The sequence below is a fragment of the Caloenas nicobarica genome, chromosome 2, assembly GCF_036013445.1.
Source record: "Caloenas nicobarica isolate bCalNic1 chromosome 2, bCalNic1.hap1, whole genome shotgun sequence".
NCBI classification, from domain to species: domain Eukaryota; kingdom Metazoa; phylum Chordata; class Aves; order Columbiformes; family Columbidae; genus Caloenas; species Caloenas nicobarica.
The window spans coordinates 155,410,203-155,436,764 of NC_088246.1; the positions used below are offsets into that span (position 1 = coordinate 155,410,203).

At 38.6% G+C, this 26,562-nt stretch overlaps 1 protein-coding gene across 3 annotated transcripts in view; it reads right to left on the reverse strand.

Annotated features, from left to right (window-relative positions):
* Window positions 1–2,436: 2,436 nt before the first annotated feature.
* The window catches only part of ASAP1 (ArfGAP with SH3 domain, ankyrin repeat and PH domain 1), a 154,149-nt gene continuing 130,023 nt past the window's right edge, over window positions 2,437–26,562 (reverse strand). For 2 of the 3 annotated variants that reach the window (XM_065628088.1, XM_065628087.1), the window contains 7 exons: window positions 22,272–22,325; window positions 18,659–18,820; window positions 15,877–15,943; window positions 13,651–13,709; window positions 10,945–11,438; window positions 7,051–7,173; window positions 2,437–4,994 (listed from right to left, as the gene is read on the reverse strand). In XM_065628088.1, coding sequence (XP_065484160.1) covers window positions 4,920–4,994; window positions 7,051–7,173; window positions 10,945–11,438; window positions 13,651–13,709; window positions 15,877–15,943; window positions 18,659–18,820; window positions 22,272–22,325 — 1,034 coding nt within the window. In that variant the 3' untranslated portion in view covers window positions 2,437–4,919. The remainder of the gene's footprint in view (window positions 4,995–7,050; window positions 7,174–10,944; window positions 11,439–13,650; window positions 13,710–15,876; window positions 15,944–18,658; window positions 18,821–22,271; window positions 22,326–26,562) is intronic. The other variant, XM_065628086.1, reaches the window with a different exon arrangement.

Consider the following 26,562-nt stretch of genomic DNA (forward strand, 5'->3'; position numbering starts at 1 on the left):
CACAATGGGACTGTGAGAAAAATCCGATTTCTAAATTTCTAGGGGTAACTGAAGCACAAGAAACACCTTCAAGCCTTGGGAAAAAAAAAAAAAAAATCCCACAAAAGGAACAGACCTGGTCTCACACACCACCCTTCAGCAAACAGCAACAAGCACAGGGAGGGCTTCTGATCAGACACCACCAGAACCAACACCAACCTGGTAGTAACCGCGGAGTAGCAGCTCCAGGTAAGCTTAAAGCTCATTGAAAGCACTCTTCAGGTGGCACAGCAAACCGATCAGCTTCTCCTCTGCTCTGACATGGTTAGCAGATGTGACAGCTGTCACAAATGGTTTGTCCCCCGCCCCCGCGGTTACAAAAGGAGCCCAGAGCAGACATCCGCCTCGCTGCAGACAGGAGGATCTGTTCTGTAATTCACAGAGGAACAAGGCAGAGCCTGTACGATGACACACTATCGTTTTTAGTGTTACTTGAACGGCAGCTGACGAGAACTGGTTAAGGCTCCCAGGTTTTGTGCATGCTGCAGCACGGGGGTGTCAGCTGAAGTCCAAGTTGACAAAAAGCACTTCGCTTATCAAGAAACCTGAGCACTCAGCAGATGACTGAGCTGTAAATCATGTCATGTATAGCTGTAAAAGTATAATTAAGACAATTTGAAATTGTTACTTTGTATTAGGTAAGAAAATTTTTGGCTTGCAGCTATCTAGATGAAAACATCTTACAGTCCTGTGGGCATTCTGTAACCATCTGAAAAGCCTCCGGCTAAAAGAAGTGTCTCTCAAAAACACCCCCAACAGCCTTAAACTCAAGATGAAGTTGGGAAGTTGTCTGTAAGAATTTAAGGTCTGAAGCTGAACTTTACTTACGGACATTCACTTCTCTGTCATATTCTGGTTTCTTGGCGTAGGTGGGTTACTGGTCTGGGGTGTGAATGGCATTAAACTATATGACAAGGCAGAGTGTGGAGAAAATTGAAATTTTTTTGTTGATGCTTGGGTGAACTGTCACATGGAACTGCAGAGTCCAGGGAGAGGGGAAGCATCTGAAAAAATTAAATCGTATTTATAGAGTTGGCATGTTTGGGTTTTTGTTGGGCGGCAAGGAGCTATTTCCGAGTTTCACTGATTGGTATTTAAGATTTGCACCACTTTTACTGGTTTTCATTACTAGTCAGTCTCTGTTCAACTAGGAGCTTGAAGTTGGCCAGGAAAAGGGTAAACAGACTCCAACTTTGAACAAGGGAGTTCTCTGGGCTTGCGTTTGTCTTGTTATCTTCTGCTCCAAACAGCATATGAGAGATCCACCTCAATTTTGACTAGCGAAAGGAAATCAGTACATGTCAGTGAAGAACAAGTAACATAAGGACACGGAACTGAGGATATCGGAATCAACGCACCTCTGAATGCTGTTATCTGAAATATCGTGACAAGGTAGAAGCTGAGCAGGAGCAGAATATTTAACCAGACTGCTTCCCTTGCCCCACATCCATAATTTCACCCCCCCCCCCCACCCCTTACGTTTAGCCTTTGTAAATTTAAAAGCCCCACACTAACAAGAGCAGGGTATTCTATGCCAAAGTCAGGCTATGCCTGCGCTACAAGTCAGTGTTGAAGCAGCAATCTTACCACAGAGCTCTCGCGAGCCCTGCGCTGCTGCCCTTACTATTTGTGAAACAAACCAGATCTGATGACTCCACACTCCCAACTTTTCCTCTGGCTAAAGGATGTTCTCATTGTTTTCTACCAATTTCAAGTGTTTTCTTCTTTCTGGAGCAATTTTAAGAAGTGAGGGTCTTAAATGAGAAACTTCCAAGAACCGAGTCAGGGAGGGGAAAAATAACCTCTGTGAGCTGGGTGGGAGCTGAAATTCTAAGTGACAAAGTCACTCCATCCAGAGAAGGTTAGTACTGCTCGAGTCGGTTTGAGAGCTGCTGTGGGGTTTTGAATTCCTGCCCCCGGCAGAGGAACAGCCGTATTCGGGACAGGGGCCGCGCTGAGAGGTTCTTCTCAACCCGACGCGCCGGCTGCAGGACACGCGACACACCAGGCTGGCTTTCCGTAGAGCCTGCTGAAGCCATGGAGAAAGCAATCGAAACTCATGGACAAAGTAAGTGTTTTGATGCTAACTTTAGTAAGCAAAATTTTCTAGGTAAAGGCAACTGCATCCATATTCACCAGCTGTTAAAGAGATACACATTTAATTGCAGTGTATAGGGGGTGCTTTATATTCAGGAGAAAACATTTCAAGCATTTTAGTTCTATCTGTTTGGAATCCAGACTTTCTCTCTAGAAGATATTCCAGTTGACAAAAGGGCCTGGTTCAGATATCTGAGATCAACTGAATACATTTATTTAAAAGCAATTTTAAATATTAAAAAAGTAGAAATTAACACATACAGTACTCAAAAACTGTCACATTAAATACATGTGAATAGACGTGTGTACTGATGCTTTACCTTAACATTCAATGAGAAGATTTTAACTAGTGGCATGACCAGATCCGATTTCTGTACACGTTGATGTACTATGTAATAAAAAAATAAATAGCAACTGTTGTTCAACAGTAAATAAGACATCATCTGCAGAGCATTCTTCCCCCTCTGGGGGCACCTTCCCCTGCCCCTCCCCCCAGCCCCTTATCAGCTAATTCTCCATAAAGATTTAGACTTTCCAAATACTATGTCATGTACAAAATTGCAGACAGTGGCTCATTGAGTTCAAATATAATACTGTACTTAAACTCAATCAATATCATACACTTTCAGATTTCTTATGACCCACAGTAAGCCAGAATAAACAGAACTATTGTTCCCGATGGAACTCATTTAATTTTACAAAATGCATATGTATACTATTTTAAAGAGCGTAGAAAAGAATAGACATTTGACTCTACATAATTTTACATGCCTAGGTTTTCTTTATATGATTTGCTTTTATCAGTTTATTTCAAGATCACTTAAAAATACAATTGACCACAAAAGTGAATAGGTTTTGTTCTTTAATGCAACTTAAAACATTGTAGTAATGGATAAAATGGAATGCTAAATAAATGATAATCCTGACTTCCTTTCCATAAAAAACAGAATAAAGTCTGAAATACTGGAGCTGGTAATACCGAAGATTAGATGCCAGCAGGCTCGCCCACTCACTGCGTATTTTTTTTAAATAAACTTTTGTTATAAATGATAAAACCATTAACATTCGATAAATGTTTTGCATTTTTTCCATGTGGGGCTTAGACTGATATTTATTTCTATATTAACCACAAACAGAATTAAATATTCACTGACTACAGTCTTGTAAAACTGAATTAAAAATGAAAGCCCTCAGAAAGTCTGAGATGTGTTTCTATGAAATGAAAATCTTTCCATGCAGCCAAGACGATCCGCTTTGAAATAGCAGTACTAGGTACTGAAGCCAAAATAACGTTTAAAGCAAGTAATACAAAACTACATATGAAAGTAATGAAACCTGCTACAGACAAACTATGGGAAAAAAAACAACTGCATTCAAAGTTAAAAAGTGATGTTGAAAGTGACATAGGAAATGAAAGTTTTCAGTAATACATGTATGTGTTTTCTGGCAATGCAACTTTATACCAACTTTCAAGAAACCTCAGGTCAAATGCAGCCTTCCAAAAGTTTTTTTTTTTTAGAAATTAGCTTTATAACAGTATGTCTGTTACTTGGTGCTTTGAATTAAGATTATTACAGTTACAGTTTAGTGAACTCTACTAAAACCAGCCTGACACTTGTGATCTGAGCTCTGTCATTAACAGCCTGATCCAATGCATGAGAGGTCATCTTAAGTTCCACTTTAAAAAGCAATTAAAAATAATTTAAATTTATCCTTACATCACCACTGAAGAAATTTTATCTTAGGTAACTAACTTTTAGCAAGGTTGAAGACAGAGGAAACCCCCCCAAATCATTTTTCCAAGAGCCAATTTAGCTATAAACAAATACTGTTGCAAGCTCACATTAATCTGAATAGCAATTAAGTTAAAATGTTCTTTTTTCATATGTAGCTATATGACTACAGTACTACTTTTGTACAAAGGCAGGTTTCAAGTAAGCATCTAAATGCATGCATAATGTCAACAGTTAACATTTTCTAGAAGTCCTTGATTACTAAGAATTCAGTGAAAGAAACCAGCAAATTTCACATATATCTACTAAAGAACAATATGACTAATTTTCATTAAAATAAGTTTTCGAATGAAATAAATTTGTAACTTTTTATAGTGAGGTAATATCACAGGGGAACTGCAATCACAGTTTGGCATAGGTCCACATAATATAAACATGAAATGCCGTATGCACACCATAAAACATTACTGTTATCTGTAGAGTCAGTGAATATTTGTCTTCATAATTACACTTAACCGAGCACTATATTAAATAAATACCGAAGTGGGTTTCATAGCTGTAAACTGCATATACACTTAGAAACTGCAGACTGATTTTTCAATTGTCCAAAACCATTCACTCATTCTAACTTTCTGCTAATTGTATATCGAGAATACCGAGTTATTAGGAACAGTCATTTCTGTACAGTGACATGGTTGACGGAGACCACCCACGTTTGGAAAGCTGGCAGTTCATATGGATTTTGAACAGCATAGACAGAGATGTAAGTGCTAGATGCCGAGGATGGCTTCAACGAACCCAATAAGGCGTGCCAGGTTCCAAGGCTACCATAATACTGGCAAAGGCAGAATAACACAGTATATTTACAATACATATAATTCAACCTCATGAGGTGAAAACTTAAATGAATTCTTAATTTTGTAACAGCAGCTATATACACAGTTGTGCACAGGATTACAGGGAGGCAGCAGCGTTCGCTTTTGCTAAAAAGCCCGTCTCGCATGAAGAATGTGCAATGCTCAAGTTTAGGATTTTTTTGTTTGTTTTTTACTAGTCTGACAGAATGTGCACAAAGGACACTGGAAAGACCCCTTTCCTCTCTGGCTGTCCTTCGATGTGGCCAATCTGCAACACAGGAGAAAAACGTACACGTATATATGTGTGTGTATATGTACACGTACAGATTGTAAACGGCATTTACATCATTGAAAAGCAGCAGAACTGCATGGGTTCTACAGCGCATTTGCAAGTTCTTGGGCAGTTTAAAACAGACCTTAGTTAACATTTGAATTTGCATAATGGAACAAAATAAAACCATACAAACATAAATAAGACAAATTATCCAACTAAATCTAAAGAGAACGAAACAGCTACAATTGAATATGGAAACCTAGAAGGGCTGCATAGACCACTAAATTTCAAGAATCTCACCGAAACAGAAGCCTTATTTTCTTTTGTCTGATATCTTGCTACCGCAAGTTAGTCTAGGTCTCTCAAACCCATTTGTCTTAGTTAAGTGAGTAAACCCTGACCATCTCACTTAAGGGAAATATCTGCTACAGTTGTGAAGTTATTTATGATAATCTACGTGCTTAACTTGAAGTGAAGCTATTTTCTCATTCAGTTAGTAGGATTCCTAATGATTTATGTGCATAGTAGCATTTATAACAAATCACAGTATCATCTGATTAAGCAACCTTCATGTACAACTTCTTACATGTTTTGTATAATAATCATTTATGAAGAAATAGCCAAGCAACTTTTTTTTTCTTTTTAAAGGCACCTTCTATGTGAACTTGACATGTTTAAAATGCATAATTATCAACAACTACCAAACTGAGAGCAGTGCAGTAGCAGCCTTAACTGACCATGTAACCCTCTTCTCATCTTGCTGCAGTGTATGTTTTTCTTTTTTCTGGTTTTGCTTCAAGTTTCTGTATGGTGTAATTACAGCAAACAATACGTAAGTAGATGAGGTTCTTAGGGACATGGTTTAGAGAATTCTACGCTCACTACTTTCAGAACAACACTGTACCTCCTTCCTCTTCCACAAGCTAACAAAATGGGAAGGGGAAACATGCAGGGCTGGCCATTTCCTCTTATAGAGCCAAATTTTTGAATCATATGAGTCAGCAGCCCTCGTTTCCCTTCTCGGAAATGCTCAGACTGGTGCACTTCATGGAACTTGCCAGGCTCGTACCCAGGGATCTTAAAAAGCCACTTCACAAAACAGATTGAGCAAGTAATGCAACAGTAATCAGGGTCCGGACGGTTCGGTGAATGCAGCAGCTTTTCACTGGGCACTGCTCTTCCGATACCATCTTTTCATTTGAAAATCTGCCACACTTAAATGATGAGTGAGGAAAAAAAGTGTAGCTAGAACTCAAACAGCAAAGGTTGCACTGCGCTTAGATTAGGAAATCATATGCGGCATAGCACTAAGAATTTGTTTTCATCCAAATGAAACCTGTCTCCTTTTCTCCAGTAACAATTCTCAGGCAGGGCAGTGTGGTGTGACAGGGCTTTGGAGGCAAGAAACAGAGTGTCAAGGGAGGGTTGTTCAGGAAAACTCGGAGTGAGTACTCAAGAACCACAGACAATTCACACTCCAGAGGAAGGGGGAGTGTGATACAAATCGATGGCGCAGGAGGGAAGAAGGGAAAGAAAAAACCGTTAACTACCTGCCATTTCAGGAGGAAAAACATCACCTTACAGCACCAATTACAAATAGTTTTTCAGACTTCCAGCAACCCCTGTAGGTATAACTTAACTTTTCTGGTGAACTTAAGATAATTCCCTATCGCATTTTTCATGAAGGGCGTAAGCATGTTAAATAGAGTAAAATCGCCACCTCTCCATTTAATGAAAGGCAAGCGTGCATTACAAAGAGTGACATATGTGAATGTGTGTTGTTATGAGGCATCAATAAAGACAAACCAACTTAAGATGGTTCTAGCAGACTCCCAGGAAGAGATGGACCCTACCAGAGAAAAGGGTCTTTCTCTAACATGAGTTTAAGGGCTGGATGTTAGCTCAGGCAAAAAACTCCCAGAAACCAACTGAAAAAACCAAAACGCCCACAAACCAAAATAATGACAAATTCCCCAAATTTGGACAAAGAGGCTTTCCTTTAAAAGTCATAAAGAAGTTACGTGGAACTATAAAAGGAAAACATACATACCCACCACTCTTGGTCCTCTTCACCGGTTACAATAATTACTTCTCCTTCAACAAACGTGAGCTCATCATCATTATCTGCCTGACAGTCATAAATGGTCTTCACTCGCCTAACTTTGTTTTTCCCCTAAAAATAGAATGAAGTTTTAGATTAAGGACATGAGGAACACTGAAAACACAGATATTCTATGAATTTTGCCTTTTAATGATGTTCTGTTTTACAACAAGGTGAAGACTATCAAATAGCTTTCCCTGCAATCGGGGACATAAAATCTAAAAACTCTGCTTCAACGAGGTTAATAAAAAAAATTACCTACGCAAACGTAGGTTTTCTTCTTCTTAAGATTCAGAACTCCCAGGAGACCATAACCTGTGGTGCACAGCTTAAGTAACCCACGCTTCCTCCAGTGAAGAAAGTTTAAATAGCGTCTTTACACCGTTCCAGTCCACAAACACCTTTTTTTCTCCTTTAATACATCATTAAAAACCCACCATGAATAGAAAATGAAATCCAGCCTCCTCTGAACGTTACAAGAGAGGTAAAGGCTGAAGAAAATGTTGCCCTGAAATCCCATTATTCCTCACGGTTTTGGACCTAGTGCAAAAATACAGTATCCTTTGATTTTGGATCTAGGTGTAGGACTGGAAATTACTTTTTGAGTGCTTTTTCATCCAGAATGTTAGCAATTTCTTACTAAAAGAATGTTAATTTCAGATGGCAGTACTATTTTGTGATGATAATTCAGGATACATATTCTCACAGCTCTGCCATTCTGAGTCCAAGGATTTTCTAGGTCACACGTTGCTGCATTCTGCTAATTCATATGAAAAAGCCTGAGCCGTGGACTCCTCCCTGAACATTTGTTTCTCACGGCAGGGAAAATGCTTTAAATTATTCCCAAATAGAGTAAGGAAGTAATATTCACAGCAAAACACTTCTGATACTTCATATTACTGTATTTTCATACCCACACTTCTTCAAAAACTACCATTCCTTCTTTGAATAGTCAGACAACGAGAATGCAAAAAACCAAGAAGAGCACAAGGAGATGAGAAGCAGAAGGACTACGAAGGAAGAAGTCAGCAGATTTAGAGGAATTTGAGCCAAAAGTAACTTCAAAGAGGAAATTTCCTAGGGAGCCTTCTCTTTGCTGTTACCTACCTATTTGAAATAACCTCCACGCTTCGGCAAAAAAAATTCCCTGCAGATCAACAGCAGAACAGACACACAAAGAGCACAGATACTAAACTCAAGGTACAGAAAAATAATGATTGTAGAGGAATTTAAGGGACAAAGCAGTTAATGCAACAACATAAGACTAAAAAAAACGCATACTCAATGAACAGAAATACCTGAAGTCCATATGAGATCAAAGGGGTTTGGTTTTTTTTTTTTTTACAGCAAGGGTTTCTGCAGCAAGAAGTTACTTCAAAGAACACTTTCTCTTTTTTAAACAAATTTGTACAATTTGAACAAAAATATCAACTATCAATAGGGACTGGAGTTCAATATTAATGGGTATTTGGAACCAGTCCCAGCTTTCAACTCCAGAGAACCTTTACAAACTAAAAGCATTTCCAATCAATCCTCTGGTGATGAAGGGAAGCGACTTCTGCCAGATAAAAATTGTCTCAATTAATAAAGAGACTAAAGAACATTAAATTCCTCTAAACTTAGAGAACTGTATGCAACTCAGCTTGTAAGGACACATGAAAAATTATGGCAATGGCTCCTAGTTCCTTCTGATCAGCACCACAAATGACATTTTAATATTCTATTCCTTTCAGTTAGGAGAACAGTAAAAAGGAGAGTTCAAGCCCGAAGTGTATTTAATCTTGGGATGGTTTAAAAAAGGATGGATCTAAACAGGGTATATATTTTCTGGAACACAGTTTCAGGCATTGATGTGTAAAGAAATAGAAGCAATGCCAGGACACGTAATTTGCAACTGTAAAACAAATACGACACTCACCCTGACTAGTATATCCAATACCAGTGCTTATTAAGAAGAGATTTCTGTGCTTAAGACTGAATAATAATCAGCTACTGCGGTTATTAATAATCCCTCCCTGTTCTTAATTACATTTAATTTTTGTTTGGTTGAAAACATAATATTTTGTCTCCTTTATAGAAAACATACACAGGCAGAAGAACACTCAGGTGCTCAGTGTGACTTGAGATGCACTCAGAGCAAGTTTCATTCCTCTAAAAATATCTTTTCAAGTCCTTATATATTAACAGCATTGGTATTTTTTACCTAATAATTCTGAACAATTTCTTTGCTAAGACTTCCAATTAAAAGTTTGTGCTCATCTGTTTAGTGGCTAAACAGTCAAACCCAAGCGGGAAGGACCACAAGTACTGGTGGCTGCTGTCACGGGTTTTAATGTTGCACCGTGATGTAGAATTTGACCAGTTTATGCTGAGAGGATCCAGCCAGAGGATGAAAATAGAGGCAAGACACATTAAAAACAATTCTTGCACATTATTACTTGACCAAGACAGACTGCAGTGAACAAGAGGAGAGATACAAGTGTGCATGCAATGATGTCCAGAAAACCAAAAGGTAATTATCATGGGTGCGTCATAATTTTGATCACTGCTAAACAGCGGAGCTATTTAATTTACTGCACATGTGGAAAATGGCCAAAGTTGGAGAACACTGAATTTTTCTTCAGAATTTTTCTGTGTAAAGTAGGGTGAGAGTTTAAAAAACAACCACCACCACACCAAAACAAACAAAAAACCCCCAACCAACCAACAAACCCCACAACTAACCCACTGTTTGCTTTCTTCCCTTATTTAATGAAGTGGCAAATAGCTGAGAACGTCCAGCATCATTTGCCCACTTATGTTTACATGTAGGTAAATAAACAAATGGTAGTTGCAGACGCCTTTTGATCAGATTCCTGGGCTATTTTATTTAATCTCCAGAACACTCAGGAAGCCCAAGCAACAACCCTGTCGCTCTCAGTTCTGAAAGGAGGTCAGACAAGCCCGTGACAAAAGCCAAGCGAGTGATGGTTCCTGAGAACGTTTGTCCTCAGACAAGCACAAGAAGGGAGAAGCTCACCCCCTGCTTTCACTACAAGAAGGGAAGTCTTACTTCCTTTCACATAAGTGCTTTGCATAGCCAATTTGACAAGCAAAACCGTCTCCTTTTTGATGTATTCTTAATGACTAAAATCTTGAGAGCTCTGGAGCTTCATAAAATGATTTCAATATACAAACGCATGAAGAATCCTCTGTTGGATGGAAATTGCACTGGTTAGGAAAATGAATTGGGGGTTGCAAAAGGAGACCTGGAATCCAGTTCTGCTGCTACACACCATCCAGCAATGCCCATTTTGCCACTTCAGCAATATATCCAAACTTCCGTTAACCACTTAAATACACCGACATTAAACACTCACAACAGGAACACTCACTAGTTCGTCACAGTTTACTTGTACTTTAAATATTTTATCTACTGATAATAGGTGCTAACAGATTACAGAAGTCAAATATACAAACATTCTAGTAATCTAAGGCACAAAAAGCAGGGAGCAAAAGCAGCAGAGAAAACTACCCATCAATTCAGGAGTATGACAGGCACAGATAAAAATGCCCAAGTTCCCTAACGAATCTAAAGACACCGTTGTGCTCCCAAAGCCATTGTTTTATATCACCAATATTTGTTTCAGCACACGAGAGGCCTTGGAAACCCCCAGCATTTGCTGAAGCTGCTTGGGAGCACAGAATGAGCTCCTCACCCCCCAGCCCAGCCCATAACGTTGCTTTGTGTGCGTAGCTCGAGGGTGGTTTGGTTTGGTTTTGGTTTGTTTTTTTGCACAGATAGTCCTACGGAAACTTCAAAGCCTTCCGTGGATACTTTCAACTACCTGGAATGACACCTACCATATTTATTTTCCTGGGAAGTGGCACAGGGGTTTCTGGCAGGGTGTGTGTTATGTCATTAGACTCTTCAGACGCTTGCCTTTGGATGGTGTCTCTAGATTGTACGTTTGGAGAAAGATCTATGGAGTGAGATTTTTGATTTGCCTCCGAGGGCTGAGGCTTCGGTGACGCTTCTCCACCTTGAGTTTTAGCCAACAGCTCTCCTAGCTGAGGTTTTGGAGGAAGGTCCTTCATTTGTGGCTTTGGAGGTAAGTCTCCAAGTTGTGGTTTTGGTGGCAAGTCTCCCAGCTGAGGCTTTGGGGGTAGTTCTCCAGGCTTTGGGGGTAAATCTTGAGGTTTCGGAGTTAATTCCAGAGGCAGAGGCTTTGGGGGCAAGTCTCCAGGTTGTGGTTTCTGCGGTATATCAATGGACAGCGAGGGCTTCTGAAACATTTCCACGTGATGGGATTTATCTATTGAAAGATGATGACTGGTTTCTATTTTCCTTAGTGCCACTAAAAGAAAAGAGCATAACAGTGGTTTTTTCACAATCTCATTTTAATATTAAAGAACTTAGGCACATATCAAAACTGCAATTGTGTAAATGACCACGTGTTCACTGGGCCCCAATAGCTGCCCATACGTCCTCCGAGTCTATGATAAATGTAAGATAATATAACTTTACGTGACCCTCTTTCACTGAGGTCTCATTTCATTGCTCCTTCTGAAGGCCAGGAGTACTTAATCCAATAGCTACCAGCTGTCAATATATAGATTAACTACTTAAAATGAAATAAACTGATCTTTTTTTGGACCTAAACCAAAAAATATTAAATATAAGAAAAGACATGTTTTGCAAAACAACCTATTGACCCACTGAGGTGACTGCAATGAAAATTCTGTTTAATGACAATTACTCATGTATACAGTTGAACTCCATACAAAAAACCCCCGAGTCCCAGGATTAGTACCTCTAAAATCTTAAAGCGAGCAAGCATTTATGTCTGTACAGTATACACAATAAACGGTATTACAGACATTCAAAATTAAACTAATAAAAATGAATTATAGTAAATATTTACAGTTTAGTGAAGATGTGAAGTTTTAAAATGTGTCTTTTGCAGATTTTATGGCAGGAAATTGAAAATAGCTTTTCAAATAGTTATTCCTCAGTGTCATGTATTGATTCCACTAAGAAAACTTGACTGAAATCTACCTTAAAAACAAAGCCATAAGAACATAACAAAAACCCCAAAGCTCTAAACTAAATAACCCTGTATTAAAACAGATGAAGAGGGACAGGAGAGAAAAAAGTTCCAACCCATGATGAAAGCAACACGTTTTGGCTCGAAGGAATAATTTCCTGTTGTATTCAGCACTGCTTTAGTATCATATTCTACCAGATAAAAAGATGGCCTGACATTTTGCTATGAAAGCAACAACACTTGCTCTAGATACCACCTACTTGAAGAACACTTCCATGCTACATTTATGGTTATACAAACAAAAAAAGAAAGAAAACTTCACATAATTCCCATGGAAGGAGTTGTATAGCTACTCTCAGATGCCTCATTTTAAAAAATGTCTGCACTGATACCTGCATACGGCTTTGTCTCCCAGACTTATCTAGTAGCAAATGCACAAGCACTGATGATCCACAATGGTTTGAGGCCTAAGTAAATAATATGAAAGTTGCCCTTATCAGTGCTTTGATTGAGCTCATCTTAAATTTTCATCTGTATCTTTTAAAATCAAGTGTTGACCTCCTTTGCAGTGGTACCCTGTTGCATCACTGGTGTCTCGTTCAAAAGATGATACCATGTCATAATAACTGTAATTTATTTAATAAAGTGCAAATTTCACATTTCCATTTTCTGTTAAAATGATTTGCACTCTCGGTTTCAGTCACCTAACTTCAGAAGTTTGGATAGGCACCATTTCCAGATCTTCAGACTCTATAGTGATCACCCACTCATATAGATATAACATATTTTTGACGGATTCCGTATCAGACAGAGCTACGAGATAGGTCTACTTTCAACTTTATAGTTAACTGCTGCGAGAACTCAAAAAAACAAATAAAACCTGCTGTACAGGTTTAAAGAGAGACTAGAAAAAAACATTTCTAAAAATAAAGGGCCATAAGGTGTTCACTGGGACGATGGTTCCAGCAAGTTTGTCGCTGATCTATAAGCGAACATGTATCAGTACCCGACTCTTTTCAGAGCAGTTACAAAGACAACAACTGATCGCCAAAACATGGCAACGGACACAACTTGCTTCAAAGGTATCAAGAAATTGGACTTGCGTATTAGGAAGAAAAAACAATTTACCAACAAGAGTGGTCAAAGATCAAAATGGAGAGGTTGTCCATGGAGATGCCGAAATGCGACTGGACGTGGCCTTGTGCAACCGGCTCCCATGTCAGAACGTTGGCCCTGCTTTGGGTGCTGGATTGGACCAGCTGATCTGAGGGCTCTTCCAGCTTCAATTAGTTATGATTTTTTTTTTTTCTTTTCTCCTTATGTTCCATAGGTCTAACTATTTTTTCAATTTAATAAAAACCTTCCTGATCATCCAAAATCCCTTCAGTTTTGCTAAATTTTCATGGTTTCATTTCAGAAATTAAACTTCTGCTGAAAAGATCCATATATTTAAAACCAGTAACCACTTTCACACACATTTAAAAGATATAATAATGGGAATATCCCAGAAAAGAAGTCTTACCTTTTTGAGGTAGTTTGGGAAGAACTCTAGGGCCAAGTGCAGTCTTTGCAGTCCCGGTGCTACATCAACAGATATGAATTATTAGTGCTTACAACTGCTATAAAATATACATTTTCTTTTCATTTTTTTCCCTCTACACATTCATAATCTAAAAATTCCACATGCTTTTTTTCAAAAACCAACTTGTCGTCTTGTCCGTGGATCAATCCCAAAACTCAAAGCACTACTAAGAATGAACCGCTTTTGCAGAGAAAAACCCCACGCAGCTTTAATGCTACACGGCAGATTTATTCTATGAACTATGATATGTGCAAAAATATACTCTGAAAATAGGTGAAGCTGAAAGACCAGCTCAGTGGGCAGATCCTGAACTTTTAAGGAATATTTAGTCTTTAAAATAGCCATGCTGAAGCATTCAAAACATAATCTGTCCTTTAGGTCAGTGGTTTAAAGTTTTCCAGGACTGAGCCTACTGCACGAGTACAACATTGTATTACGCACAAACTGCAGCTGCTTTGGGAGATAAAGTCTCTGCTACTCCAAGGAAATACTCATGATTGTGTGAAAACAACATGCCTTACTCTGTCAACCTGTGTTACAGCTGTGTTAGCTACTCATAATGGTAAGGAACAATACAAGCAGGACAGGAGTGAGTAAGTTAATTACAGCATAAAAATCTGAGATAGTTGCATATTGCCAAAACTTCCCATCTGTGCTTTCTGTTGTAGACAGTCTTCCAGAATTTTTTCCAGAATTAACACCAGGCAGACTCAAATTTGAAAACATGGCATGTGAGGGCAAAACATATTACAAGCTTCAACAAAAAACCACCAAATTTCTTCCACCAATATCACACCCAAGTGACTCTTACAGAAAAGTACTGTGGAAGAAGAAAAGCAATTGATTTTAGGCATAAAAATCAAACAATAAATAAACAAATTAAAATCAGTATCACCTTAAAATAATTACTAAAAAAAAAAAGGAAAAAGAAAATCAAGGGAGGAAGTTCAACAGAGTGAAGTCTTCTGCATCAACAGCCTTGATTCTGGTATTATTTGCCTCTGAAGCTAATGTTTCAAAATGAGTGTGATGAAACACTTTGATCTTAATTTCCTAGCTTTCTTTTAAATAGTCAAAATATATAATGACACAAAACTGAAAGGACAGCCAAGCTCCATCTTGATTCAATAAACTGCCTCGGCCTTCATCTAATGCCATCACGCACAAGTACCATACTCTTACTCTGTATGTCTTACAAGTATCAAGTGTGGCACCAGCTCTTTGTGCTGTAGAGCATCTCCGCTTCTTCCCTGAGCAGCCAGTGCCACCTGGGTGGATTCGGCAAACACAGCAAATCAGCTGTGCCGCCAACAGCACGTCCGCTGCCTGTCCCGACGAGGCAGATCACCGGCTGAGGAGCGTCTAGATGTTCTACCTGCACATCTGCTGCTGGGATGTGTTTGACGTTACACATCCACCCCCAGCAATGGCCTGGTCACACACACTGGTGGTTGTGCGAGGTCTCCCTTGTGTTGCCTGAGGCCCACGTTTATCAGAATCCCCAAGCTTTGAACCTCAGGACTCCGGAATCACAGCGCAGATAAAGGAGTAACAAACACCGAGTGACAGGAATGTATGGCTGTCCTTACTACTCCACCTATTCAATAAGACACTTGCAATGTACCGACCTGACGAACTACGAGCTAAAAGCAGTTTATGTTATTACAGATCGCGATCGTGTGTCAGCACGTAAGCTTGACAGACTGGAAAACAATTAAGCTGGAAGGCTGATTTGAATCCTCTCTCTTACAGAGCCACCTCGGTGCCACCCTGTCCCCAAAGTGACACTTTGACAGCTACAGGCCTCACACTGAAGCAGATAAAATGAAATGCCAGGAGACATGAAAATAAACCTTTTGTCCTGCTGGACAGCATCTGAGGGGACACTGCTCCTCAGAGCGCGTTTCTGTAGGAGCGGGAGGGAGATTCCAATACAAGTCATTGTGTCCGTCCGGCTCAAAGGGTGAATTGTGCGTGGACAGCTACGAACGCAGCGTAGGAGGCTCCACGCAGCCAAAGTATTTGTATGGTAGTAAGGAATGCAGAAAGCTAATGCAGAAACATAGCTAGGGTTTTACTTCATACGAAAGGCAATTTTTTTCTAATTTACAAATGAGTTACGTTTAGATAAATTTTCGTTTTTGCCTTCATACACGCAGATTTTACCTTGACTGCTGAGACATCCCCTCAAACTTGTTTGCAGCCTTAGTTGAAGGTGGGCCCAAATCATTACCTGAGGTGAAAAAAGCACAATTTAAAAAAAAAAAGGATCATTAAGATAACTGAAATATCATCAGTTTTAAAACAACTCACATCTGCTGGAAAGATTGAATAACATGGCTAGGTTACTGCTGTAGGGTATTTGTTTTGAATATAGCGTGTCAATTTTCTCTCAATAGGAGGAGATACTGCAGGCCAGTATCAAATAAATTTACCGCAGATGTTTACATTTTGCGTTATGAGGCGTGTCTTTGTAAAACCAACATGAATTTAATTTTATTCACAAAACATCCAATTTCTAAGGATTGGTATTTTACCCAACATGAAGAATAGCCTTTGCCGATTTAGTGACTAAGCCAGCGTGTTACCACAACCTGAACATTAACTGCTGGTAAAGAAAAGATCTTGGGTAGACTCAGTTCTGTCAAAAGGCAAAAAAATCCAAATCCAAGTGCTTCTGAACTCCTTCAGCAGAAGGCTTCTCTTTCCTTAACCATTGCCAAGGTACAATCAATTAATGCCTTTATCATCCTCCTTTCCCTTTTCTACTACAGCATGTCTAAACAAGCTTAGAACCATCTTTACCAACCATTAGTAAATTTTGACACTGAAACAGATGTGAAGTGATATTCAATGATCCAAGAACACAAAATACTTCCCACGCAAAAGAATGACATATCTGCCTAGATACCATATTTAGTGCATTGAAGTCTAAATGAAGCAGCAGAAAAAGCTCAGGCTGAGCCTTGCTAAAAATACATTTATACTTCAAAAAAAAAAAATAGAAAGGTAAGACAAACAGCAAACCCTTCACATGTAGATCCTATGGATAAAGCAAAGAAAAATATCTCATGGTTGCTATGGAAATCTGAAATAATTTAAACCACATTTTTAAACGTCTTTGAATAGTAACTTTATTTGCTGAGACATAACCTAAAGATTGCTCTGCTTGAAACTTCAATTAATGCACAGATTAGAAAACAAATGCTGAAATTCAACATAACAAGAAACATAACAACACAGAAAAAAGCTTCTGAAAGGGAAAGCAGTGAACATCCAACAATATTCTTAAACAAAAACTACAAAGGCAGATACAAGAAACTCTCTCTTTTTTAAACACAAAACTTAATACTTGCTTAAAATAAGAAAAATCTGAGGAAAAGGGGAGAAGAGGCTCCTCTTCTACCCACTGAAGTTTAGTCTGCACTGTAGAGCAGACACAGAACACACAATGTTCTTCTCTGGCCCCGCTTTGCAAAGCTCTTCTGCCACTGTAATGTTCTTCATCTTCAACTCTACACCTGCATCTTTCCCAGATTTCCCTTTTCCTTCATCTGTTGTCTAACATTAGTTGGCACTAGCTAGCATCTGTTCCTACCACACTTTTCATTCCATTAGGGTTACATTTTAGTTTTCCAGAATATGGTATTTTAGGTGCTGTTTTGGACTCAAATATTTTGGCTTTTAAAAAATGTTGAAGTCTAAATCTCTCAAAATATCTTTCCCACCTCTGAAATAGTACTGGGCTGTTAGACTCCAGAACATGTTACAGACATCTGAAAAGTAGAGAATTTAAAATATTGTCATTATCCGTATTCCTTTAGAAAAAGACTTTGCTTTTCATTGCACTTCTCTTTGTTTTAAATGTGAGATTAAATTACATATTCTACAGGAGTACTCTATGATTTGCACATTTAACTCAATTTACTGAAAAAAAAATTTGGTGCTTTTAGGCTTGCAGGTTTTTTTTAGGCTAGTAATTTCAGGTTTATATTAGAATAGAGAGAGGATACTCTAAGACATAAGTAGTATATGGATGATCCCTCTATGTAAGCAGTGGATTCCAGCTCAAAAGTGTACAGATTTATGGAAATCCTGCCACCAAGACTAAAATAATAGAAAATTACATGGGTCTGAGATTTATAGTTACTGCGAGAAGCTGACTGCACAGAGCCATGTTATTGAAAAGAGGAAGAATCTGAGTAGTTTGGAAAATAGTTGCTAAAAAGCTTCAGTCAGAAAGGAATCCTGTTAAAAAAAAAATAATTAAAAAAAATCATAGAATGTCCTGAGTTGGAAGGGACCCACAAGGATCACCAAGTCCAACTCCTGTCCCTGCACAGGACAACCCCACAGTTCACACCGTGTGTCTGAGGGCGTTGTTTCTGTATAATTTCTGTGAGTAGAAGGATGTAAACCTATCAGTCTTTGCATATGTACAGACAACATCACAAAGCATATTGAGACAACACATCGCCACCAACTAGGTGCAAACACCTTCCAGGAGAGAGCTGGCACAGAGCCTGAGGAAAGAAGCTCTTCTGGCAACCAGGAGAACCGCTCAGCCCCGAATCAGCATCCCCCTGGATGAAGGAGCTGGTGAGAGGAGCAGGGCTGGGGAGCAGATGCAGAGGATGCAGCAGGCGAAGGGGCTGGGGCAGATGGGCAGCTGGGGCAGGGAGAGGGAGCAGCAGGGGAGAGACTGAATTGGGCCCCAAGGGAGCATGGAATATTTTCAATTTTCTTCAAGCGAGACTCATACAGAAGCCTGGAAGCTCGAGCGACAGAAAATAGAACTGTTGCTTGATCTGAGCTGACGTTACATCCAGCTGCAATCATCGGAAAGCAAGCACCAGGTAAAAGAAACCAGAGATCATATATCATCCATCAGCAAGGCTTTGTTTTTTCTTTTTTCCCCTGCCCTTTTGTTTTGCGTTTCAAAACTCACCCCAAGGAATTGGGCCCTTATTCTGGGGTCCATGAGGTAGTGGGCTTGGTGGGTCTGAGAGGGTTCTTTTGTGTCCTGGGGGTGGGGGAGGTGGCCTCTTCTTGGAAAGAGTGGAGCTGCCACTAGAGGACTGAGTGCTTAGAGGGAGGGTTGAAGGTGGGCCTGCAAAATAACAAACAGTCTGCTTACAAATACATGTGCATAAACGTCAAAGCAGCACTGAAAAATTCACAGTCAGACCCACAGCGAAGTGCAGCAAAAGACTGAAATAAAAAGACAAGCCATGCCAAAACACTGTTGAGGTTAAACGACACGTTCACCACATTTTTAACCATAGTAGCTGTGGGAATACGAGCAACTTGACAATAGAATGACACGTGTACTAATGTCTGAAAAATACAGGATTAATCACTCCAGGATTTCTAATTTTAGGCATTATTAAAAACAAGCGCAAGCATGAAATCTTAAAATTAAGTAATATTTAGCATGTGGGATTACAATTACTATTAATTTATACCAGAATGAAATAGCTTTCTAGACGTTCTATTATGTTAGGATTTTTTTTTTCTACTCCAGAACATCCCATACAAATTCTGTTAATAAACTTGGGGGAGGAACAGAAATCTACCTACAAATTTTCCTTGTGTTTTGAAGCTTAGTAAATTTTTCTGCTATTTTCCTTTTTTTTTTCCCCCCCTGTGGCCTAAATAGATCAGAATACGCATTTTTTTAGAGCAATGCAAATTGTTGTATTCAATGCATATGAAATAGACATCAAAACAGGCCTTTCTGAGGCTAAGATTAGATATTTAACAGTAGCATTGCTTCTAAGAGCTTATGCAGTCACCCCTACCCTTAAATCCTTTATTTCCCTCTGCATCAATGCTGGCACAAGTATTATTCAACACAATGCATGTTTTACAGGATTGGAACAGATACAGATTAAAACACAGAATAACCCAGAGGGAAGATGAGTTTTCCCTAACCAGCTTCACCATTCACCTGCAAAAATATCTTTATTAAGAAGCTCAAGCAACAGGCAGCGCAGGGCACACACGTACAACTGCTCAAGTCAGTGCAGTTACCACCACAAGAAATTACTCATAAAGCCAACCTAAATTAGTTCTGCATTAGGTGAGAACAGCTTTAAGGGTTTTGTTGTTGGGATTTGGGTTTTGCATGTAAGAGAATTTTGCCATCAGGGACTCTGGATCAATGCAGAAAATCGACACGAAGTTTTAAAAGTGAAGTCTATTTATATCTGAAATTTCAAGTCTATCATCACGTATCTGTAGCACTATAGAACCTACTTGTCTGTTTTTGAAAACCTAACTTATTTGAGCAGCATTTGAGACCAAATCTTCATTTTGTTAGCCAGCATATATCATGACCTGCACAGAGTACTAGAGCTGCCTCTTTAAAAATGTTTATTACCAGTCTCTAGGTAGACTGAAAATGGCCCAAGTCTGCCTTCCTTCCCAAATTACTATATATCATAAATGTATTAAAATCAGTAAAGAATAATCTTCGCTAAAATTCCTTAGGTGAAATATTAACCACTGAAAAAAGTAACTTCAATTATCCTATAGGCAGGTGTATGTTTGCCAGGTATGTGTATGTTCCGGCAGGTGACCTCCCTCTTTCTTCTTAACCCCAAATAAAAGATTAAGAAAACTGTCCATAAGGAGTTAATGATTCAATCTATTCCCTTCCAGTTTCAACCCAGGAAGGCCTTTTGCTGCTCAGGGGAATTATCTCAAACACAACCCCAACAGGTATTTTGTGTCTGGCTTTCCATTAATTGCTTACTCTTGTAAATCAAATTATATATTTTGCAATTGTTACTCTCAATTTACTTCCAAGTTCACAAAACCATTAATTGACAAGCAGTCAAATTTTAGTGCAAATTAATAAGATTGTTTCCCAATCTGTATCCTTTCTCATTTTAATTTCTTTCTTGAGTTTAAAAAAGCGAGCTAACTTAAACCGTGCATTGAAGTGTTTCTGTCAGCAAAAACAAAACCAAACTTTTTTCACGCAAAGTTTTGACTGACAACCCCCAAGACTTCTGCAAGTTGTACATGCTTTAAAAATATTACTCTTAAAACTGGATATGAATGTTCCTTTCCCCCCTGCTACCACTATATAAGCTCTGAGTTACTTACAGTTTATACAGGACCCTTTGATTCATATTTATTGAAGCAAACTAAAGAATGTATAACTTGCAGAAGTCTTGGGGGTGTCAGTACAGTGTCAGTATATTTTTCTCTTGTCCTGGTATCTCGAAAAGGAGTTGCACACATCAGACATTCTGTCCCACCACCACCTGGTGTCCTGCTGCTCATCCCCCAGCGCTCACACGCTCCCAACCCCCGTCACACGTGACAAATAATTGGAATTTGGCTTCAAGGGAAAAATAAAAGTGGAGGAAATGCATTGAAATAGTCCGGCACGCTTACTGCAAAAAGGAAACTTCAGACAAGAAGTAACATTCTTACTTGTTATTGCCAATAAAGTAAAAACTCCTTCTCTACAAAAAAGAAAATTTAGTCAGATTAAGAATTCTTTGAATGTGGTTATACAGATGTATTTTATATCCCAAACCAGTAGTGTATCTCCAGACATCACAGAAGAGTTGAAAAATGTTTTATCGCTCCATAGCTTTCACAAGTTCACATGGCACACAATAGTTACAGGGAAAAGGTGTTACAGTAGCATTTGTTCCTTTCCTAATTTCACAGAAGGAATAAATATGAATCTGAAAGTCATACAGTAATGATGAGATGCCTGAAATACAAAGTAACTTTCAAACGGACCGAGAAAGGAAAACTTCAAAACATCTTTGCAGAAAGATGTATAAAGTCACATCATGCTTTGAATAAAGCAAATGTGGGAAACGTTCTGGAATCTAAATCAGTTTATGGAAACAACCGGTGGAATAACACAAAGGCCTGATGATGTACGAAGTGTCAATAAGATTATTATAGAATACTTTGTATTACATATATATAAATACACACAAAAATCTCAAAAGTATTTTTAACTATGTAAGGCTAGACAGATATTTCTAAATAATAATCAGAGCAGATATTTTTCTAGATCAAAGGTATTTCGTGATTCTAACCAGGCATTAAGTCAAACACTTCACCATAGTCATCTTAACGATGATTTCTCACATAGTTGTGAAGTTCACATTTCATTTAAATCATTCCCTTCACACAAGAAAAACAACACCACCACAACACACACACAAGAAAACCACAAAAAACACACTTGATCTAGGATTTTTAAAATTTTGCTTCTGTTGGAGTCTCTTTAGTTAGCTGGGGAGCAGCTGCTTTCAAGTAAAACTGTTGTAATCTTTTATCACTTTTTCTTATTATAACAATCGCGTTTTCATGTGCAAATAGACTAAATAATCTCAAGTTTATTGTACTACGGTAAATAACTAGGAAAGGTCTGCAATTAATCATGCGTTGCCCTTCAGCTTTTGTGCAGTTAGTAGAGTATCTATTAATGCGTGTACTTGTGAAATCGTGCAAAGCTGTTACCATCCACTCAAGAAATTGTGGGTTTAGAGTGTAAAAACCTCACAATTGTATTTATTTTTTACCACTTAATGAGAGATATGGAAGAACCAGTATTCCAGTTAATGGCAGAACGGGTACTGCAAAGGAAAGTAAGTTTATATTAAAAATAGTATTTTTATGAACAAGTGTTGTTATACTTATTTTTAATGATCTTATGAGTGACATTTTTGCAGAGGTATTACTAAAGCCTGTTTCAGTTTGCCTTACTTCAGATCATATATCTTCAGGACTGAAAATAAGACCATAATTAAAGAAAAAATTATCACGATCACTCTGAACAAGAAAGCTAAGAATATACATTGATTCAACATTAGCATCTGAATATATTCTATAATTAATGCTAAAAAAGTCCTGCTTTAAAAAAAAAAAAAGAGCAAAAATCTATATTAAAGAAGATTGTATTTTGTGTTGATGCACAAATATAAAAACCACAGGAAATCAACAGTTGTCAGCCTTCCTTTTCTGTTATGGTACTGAAAAAAATACAGAGTTTGATTGGGATAGCTAGTGTTATTTAACCAAAATGCAGAACACAGTTCTAAGAATATTTTTAAAATTAAGTGTATGCAAGAGAGACGTATAATCCTGAAAGCATTAGAAATAGAAGAAATTGGGTGACTTCAAGGGTTGAGGTAACAGAAATGAGATTAAATACAACAGTATATACAACATAAAAATTCTAGACTAAGAAAGCATTTGTACTTTAAATTAGGGACTCTGGTTGCAAATGGTAGCAGAGACTACCTGTGTCCTGCCTGATACGGCACAGTACGATGCAACCGTGAAAAAATAAACAGGATTAAAGGAAGTTTTGATGTGGTATTTCCAGCAGAAACAGCCGGGTTCTAATGCTGCTCCTACACTTCCAGTCAGTTGTGTTTAAAAAAAGCTGATTTAAACAGCAAAGGTCAGAGAGGTGCTGGTACAACAAAAGGACAACTCAGATGACAGGAAAATGACAATACTCTTTCATCAGAAAGGTGAGAGATCCGTGGTTTGTTTAGTCTATCAAAAGAAAGAATGGAGACCTGTACGATTGCTCTTCTAGGTGGTGCCTTGATACGGCCACCAGTGAAAAGAAAATCACTGCAGCTAAATGACTGCGTCTGTACATGAACAAAGTAATTTAATGGACTTGAGGAATTTCTAATCCTGTGAGCTTCTAGAAGTTACTAGTATATGCAAAAAAGCTAATCTGGGTAGAAATTGAGATTGATCAAGTGAAGAAGCAGATAATATGACATGGTGTCTGCAGCGGCAGTGGGCTGGAACCACAAAGGAGGCGCCTCCTGGGTTGATGTACCTAACGTTAGAGCTGTGAAAAAGAGGGTAAAATATGCCAACTTGTATTGAAGACTCAAACTTAAGTTCATCACATAAAATTGATCCCTAACCTCCATGTTCATCCCATACGAGATAAATAGGCAGAACCAGCAAAAATCAACTAGTTTTCAGCTAAAACTAAGGAAACATGGCTTAGATTGCCTAACACGTCTATAAAAGTAGCTGGCAATGCTGCCCTCGCATTTGATTTGCAATTAAGGTTGTTCAAAAGTTTATTTAGTGACTGTGGTGAGTCATGCAACTACTTAAATGCTGGGTTTTTTTGAAAAGCTTTTTGTAAGCCAGAAGACCTGCTAGATGTCTGGAGCCATAATGCAGATGTAAGCTGGAAAGATTCATGAAAGCGATGATTTTCAGAATGCTACTAAAAACTTGACTGACAACACAAGTGAGCTGAACCAGAATAAGCTTAGATAAACTACTGGAAAAGGCACACAGTGGTTGGCTTACACCTCTACTGTACTCATTCTGCACTTTTCACTCTATTAGGATTAACTGAATGTGTAGCAGAGATAGCGGAAAGGAAGACGTATCCACAAATGAGCTGGTTTAGATAAGGATACACTAATGCTCCAGCATTTAGAAAAATATTTTGAAACGTTATCAGACTGGAAAATCCGGACTTAAATTGTAATGACGTACGTTCCCTTATACATGTTCTCCAACAACTGTACCTATACAATTGTAATGATGAATCAGACTAATTTTTAGACACCATATCCACTGAAAACCACAGGCGAGAGTGGGGTGCATTACAGAAATTGCTCTAAACTTACCTTCTCTGCCCAACACAAAGTTCAGACTAAACGGCTTCCAGTCCACTGTGGCATTGCAGCAACACCATGGAACCTGCTACCAAGGAACTTCCCTGGCCAATGAAACCAGCTTACAGGGGCTAAAGGGAGGTGTTTTTCTTCAAATATACAACATATGTTGGAGAAGAGCGTTATCTGTATGCCCCAAAGGATAAAAAACATGAAACTTTAAAATTCTGTGTCTCTTTCTAACACACAGATCCCACCAGCTATCCCCTTCATGCTCTAGCAGGGTCCCATGGTACCTGCTGGGACTCCATAGCAGAGACAAAGATCAGATGACATTTGGGGACAGAAAGTAAGATTACATTTAGTTACAGATTCAATGTTCTTCTTCCTCTTGCTGTTTAGGAAGCTTCACACAAAATATAATACTATGCTTTCAGATAATCTTAAAATAAATTTTTCTAACAAAAAAGGATTTGATAAGTGAGCTTGTATGTTAAACTTGGATGTGATATACTCTATTACTACTAGTGACGACGAAATTTTTTATACTGAGGGTGGTGAAACACTGGCCCAGGTTGCCCAGATGCCCCATCCCTGGAGACATCCCAGGCCAGGCTGGACGGGGCTCTGAGCAACCTGATCTGGGTGAAGATGTCCCTGCTCATGGCAGGGGGTTGGACTAGATGAGCTTTGAAGGTCCCTTCCAACCCAACCCAAGCTATTCTACGATTTTAATCTCAAAAGAGCAGATGAATTCTAAAGGATTATTTTTTCCTACGGAAAAAAAATTATCTCAGACCGTTTCAAAATTAAGAAGTGTCACCAGTTTCTTACGGAAGTGGAGAGTCTCTGCTTTTTTTCTTTTAAACAATCTGTTTGGGGGCTGGAAGTGGGGAAGATAACAAGGTACAGCGTGGTTTACAACGAAGCACAAGTGCATCTGCGATGATGCTTCTAGAGCGACTTTTCCACACTGATGAATGTTCTATGCATTTGTCACTTTGTTTCCCTGTTCTTCTGAGTCTGTTACATTATTCCTGTAACACACACGTATTTGATGGAAAGTTCTAAAACTGATTAAAAGCTTTACAACATTACTGAATGGAAATCAAGCAAGAAAACAGCATCACAGACTGTAAAATGCTGGCATGTTTGAAGCAGAGAAGCCTAGTGACTATAATGTAAAAGTAGTTCCATTCGGCCTCTCTGACTTACACTGTGAATCTGGCATTTTTTACTCGAAGCAGTTAATGTGGCATTAGAAGGCAGCAGTTCTCTGTATTTTGTGATAATTTCACATTATTTTGTTTTAATATAAAGATTTCTTTTGCGTAATCCTTGACATGAAAACACACAAGAACTCAGCACTTCATTTCTTTCCAAGTAGCTTTGGTGTTGTGTTGATTCATTTGTCTGGCAGTGAAGTTCCAGGGAATACAAATGAGTCCCCAGTGAAACTGCTATAAAGAAATGTGGATTATGAAATGCCACGTGAAAAATGCATACCCTGACAAAAGCCCTTTGCCTCGTAATGGAAAAGAAACCTGTTTAAAAACGAAAGCCAAGGGATTCATTTGAAAGTTGCCAGTACATGACAAAGACTGAGGGTGGAACGGTCGTTCTTAAGCACAGTATGTGAACCATGGAAAAATCAGATATCTGATACCAGCACACTCAGTTCTGTCCCTTTCACTCCTTCGCATTTTAGTGAGAGCATTTCTTCATTGTTTTTGAAAACCAAGTTAACTATCACTTGGGGAAAGGAAACATGAAGTTATAGCAGTGCTAACAAAAGGGAGCATCCTTCGGCTTCACCGCTGTACTGTAGCCTTCATCACAACTAAAGGTTTCTCTAACAAGCCTACTGTAAAAATACGATTTGGCTATTTCTAAACTGAACACGTTAAAAAAGGGAAAAGATAAAGGTGGTTTGTTTGTTTTTTCTAAAAAGTAGATCTGCCCAAATTATAGTAAAGTAACAATTTTGTTCCATAAATATATCCTCTAAACTTGAAGTTTCTAGCTGTCTAGGTCAAAGAAGCACCATCCACTACAGCTGCAAGAGTAAGTCCCATATGGAAATAAGTTCTCTTCACTTTCAAGAACTACTGAGAATGGCACTGCTATTATTAAGAAAAAAACCCATCTCATTCATTTCAACGACATGTAGATCACAAAACAAACTGAACTGTAGCACAGACCTTCC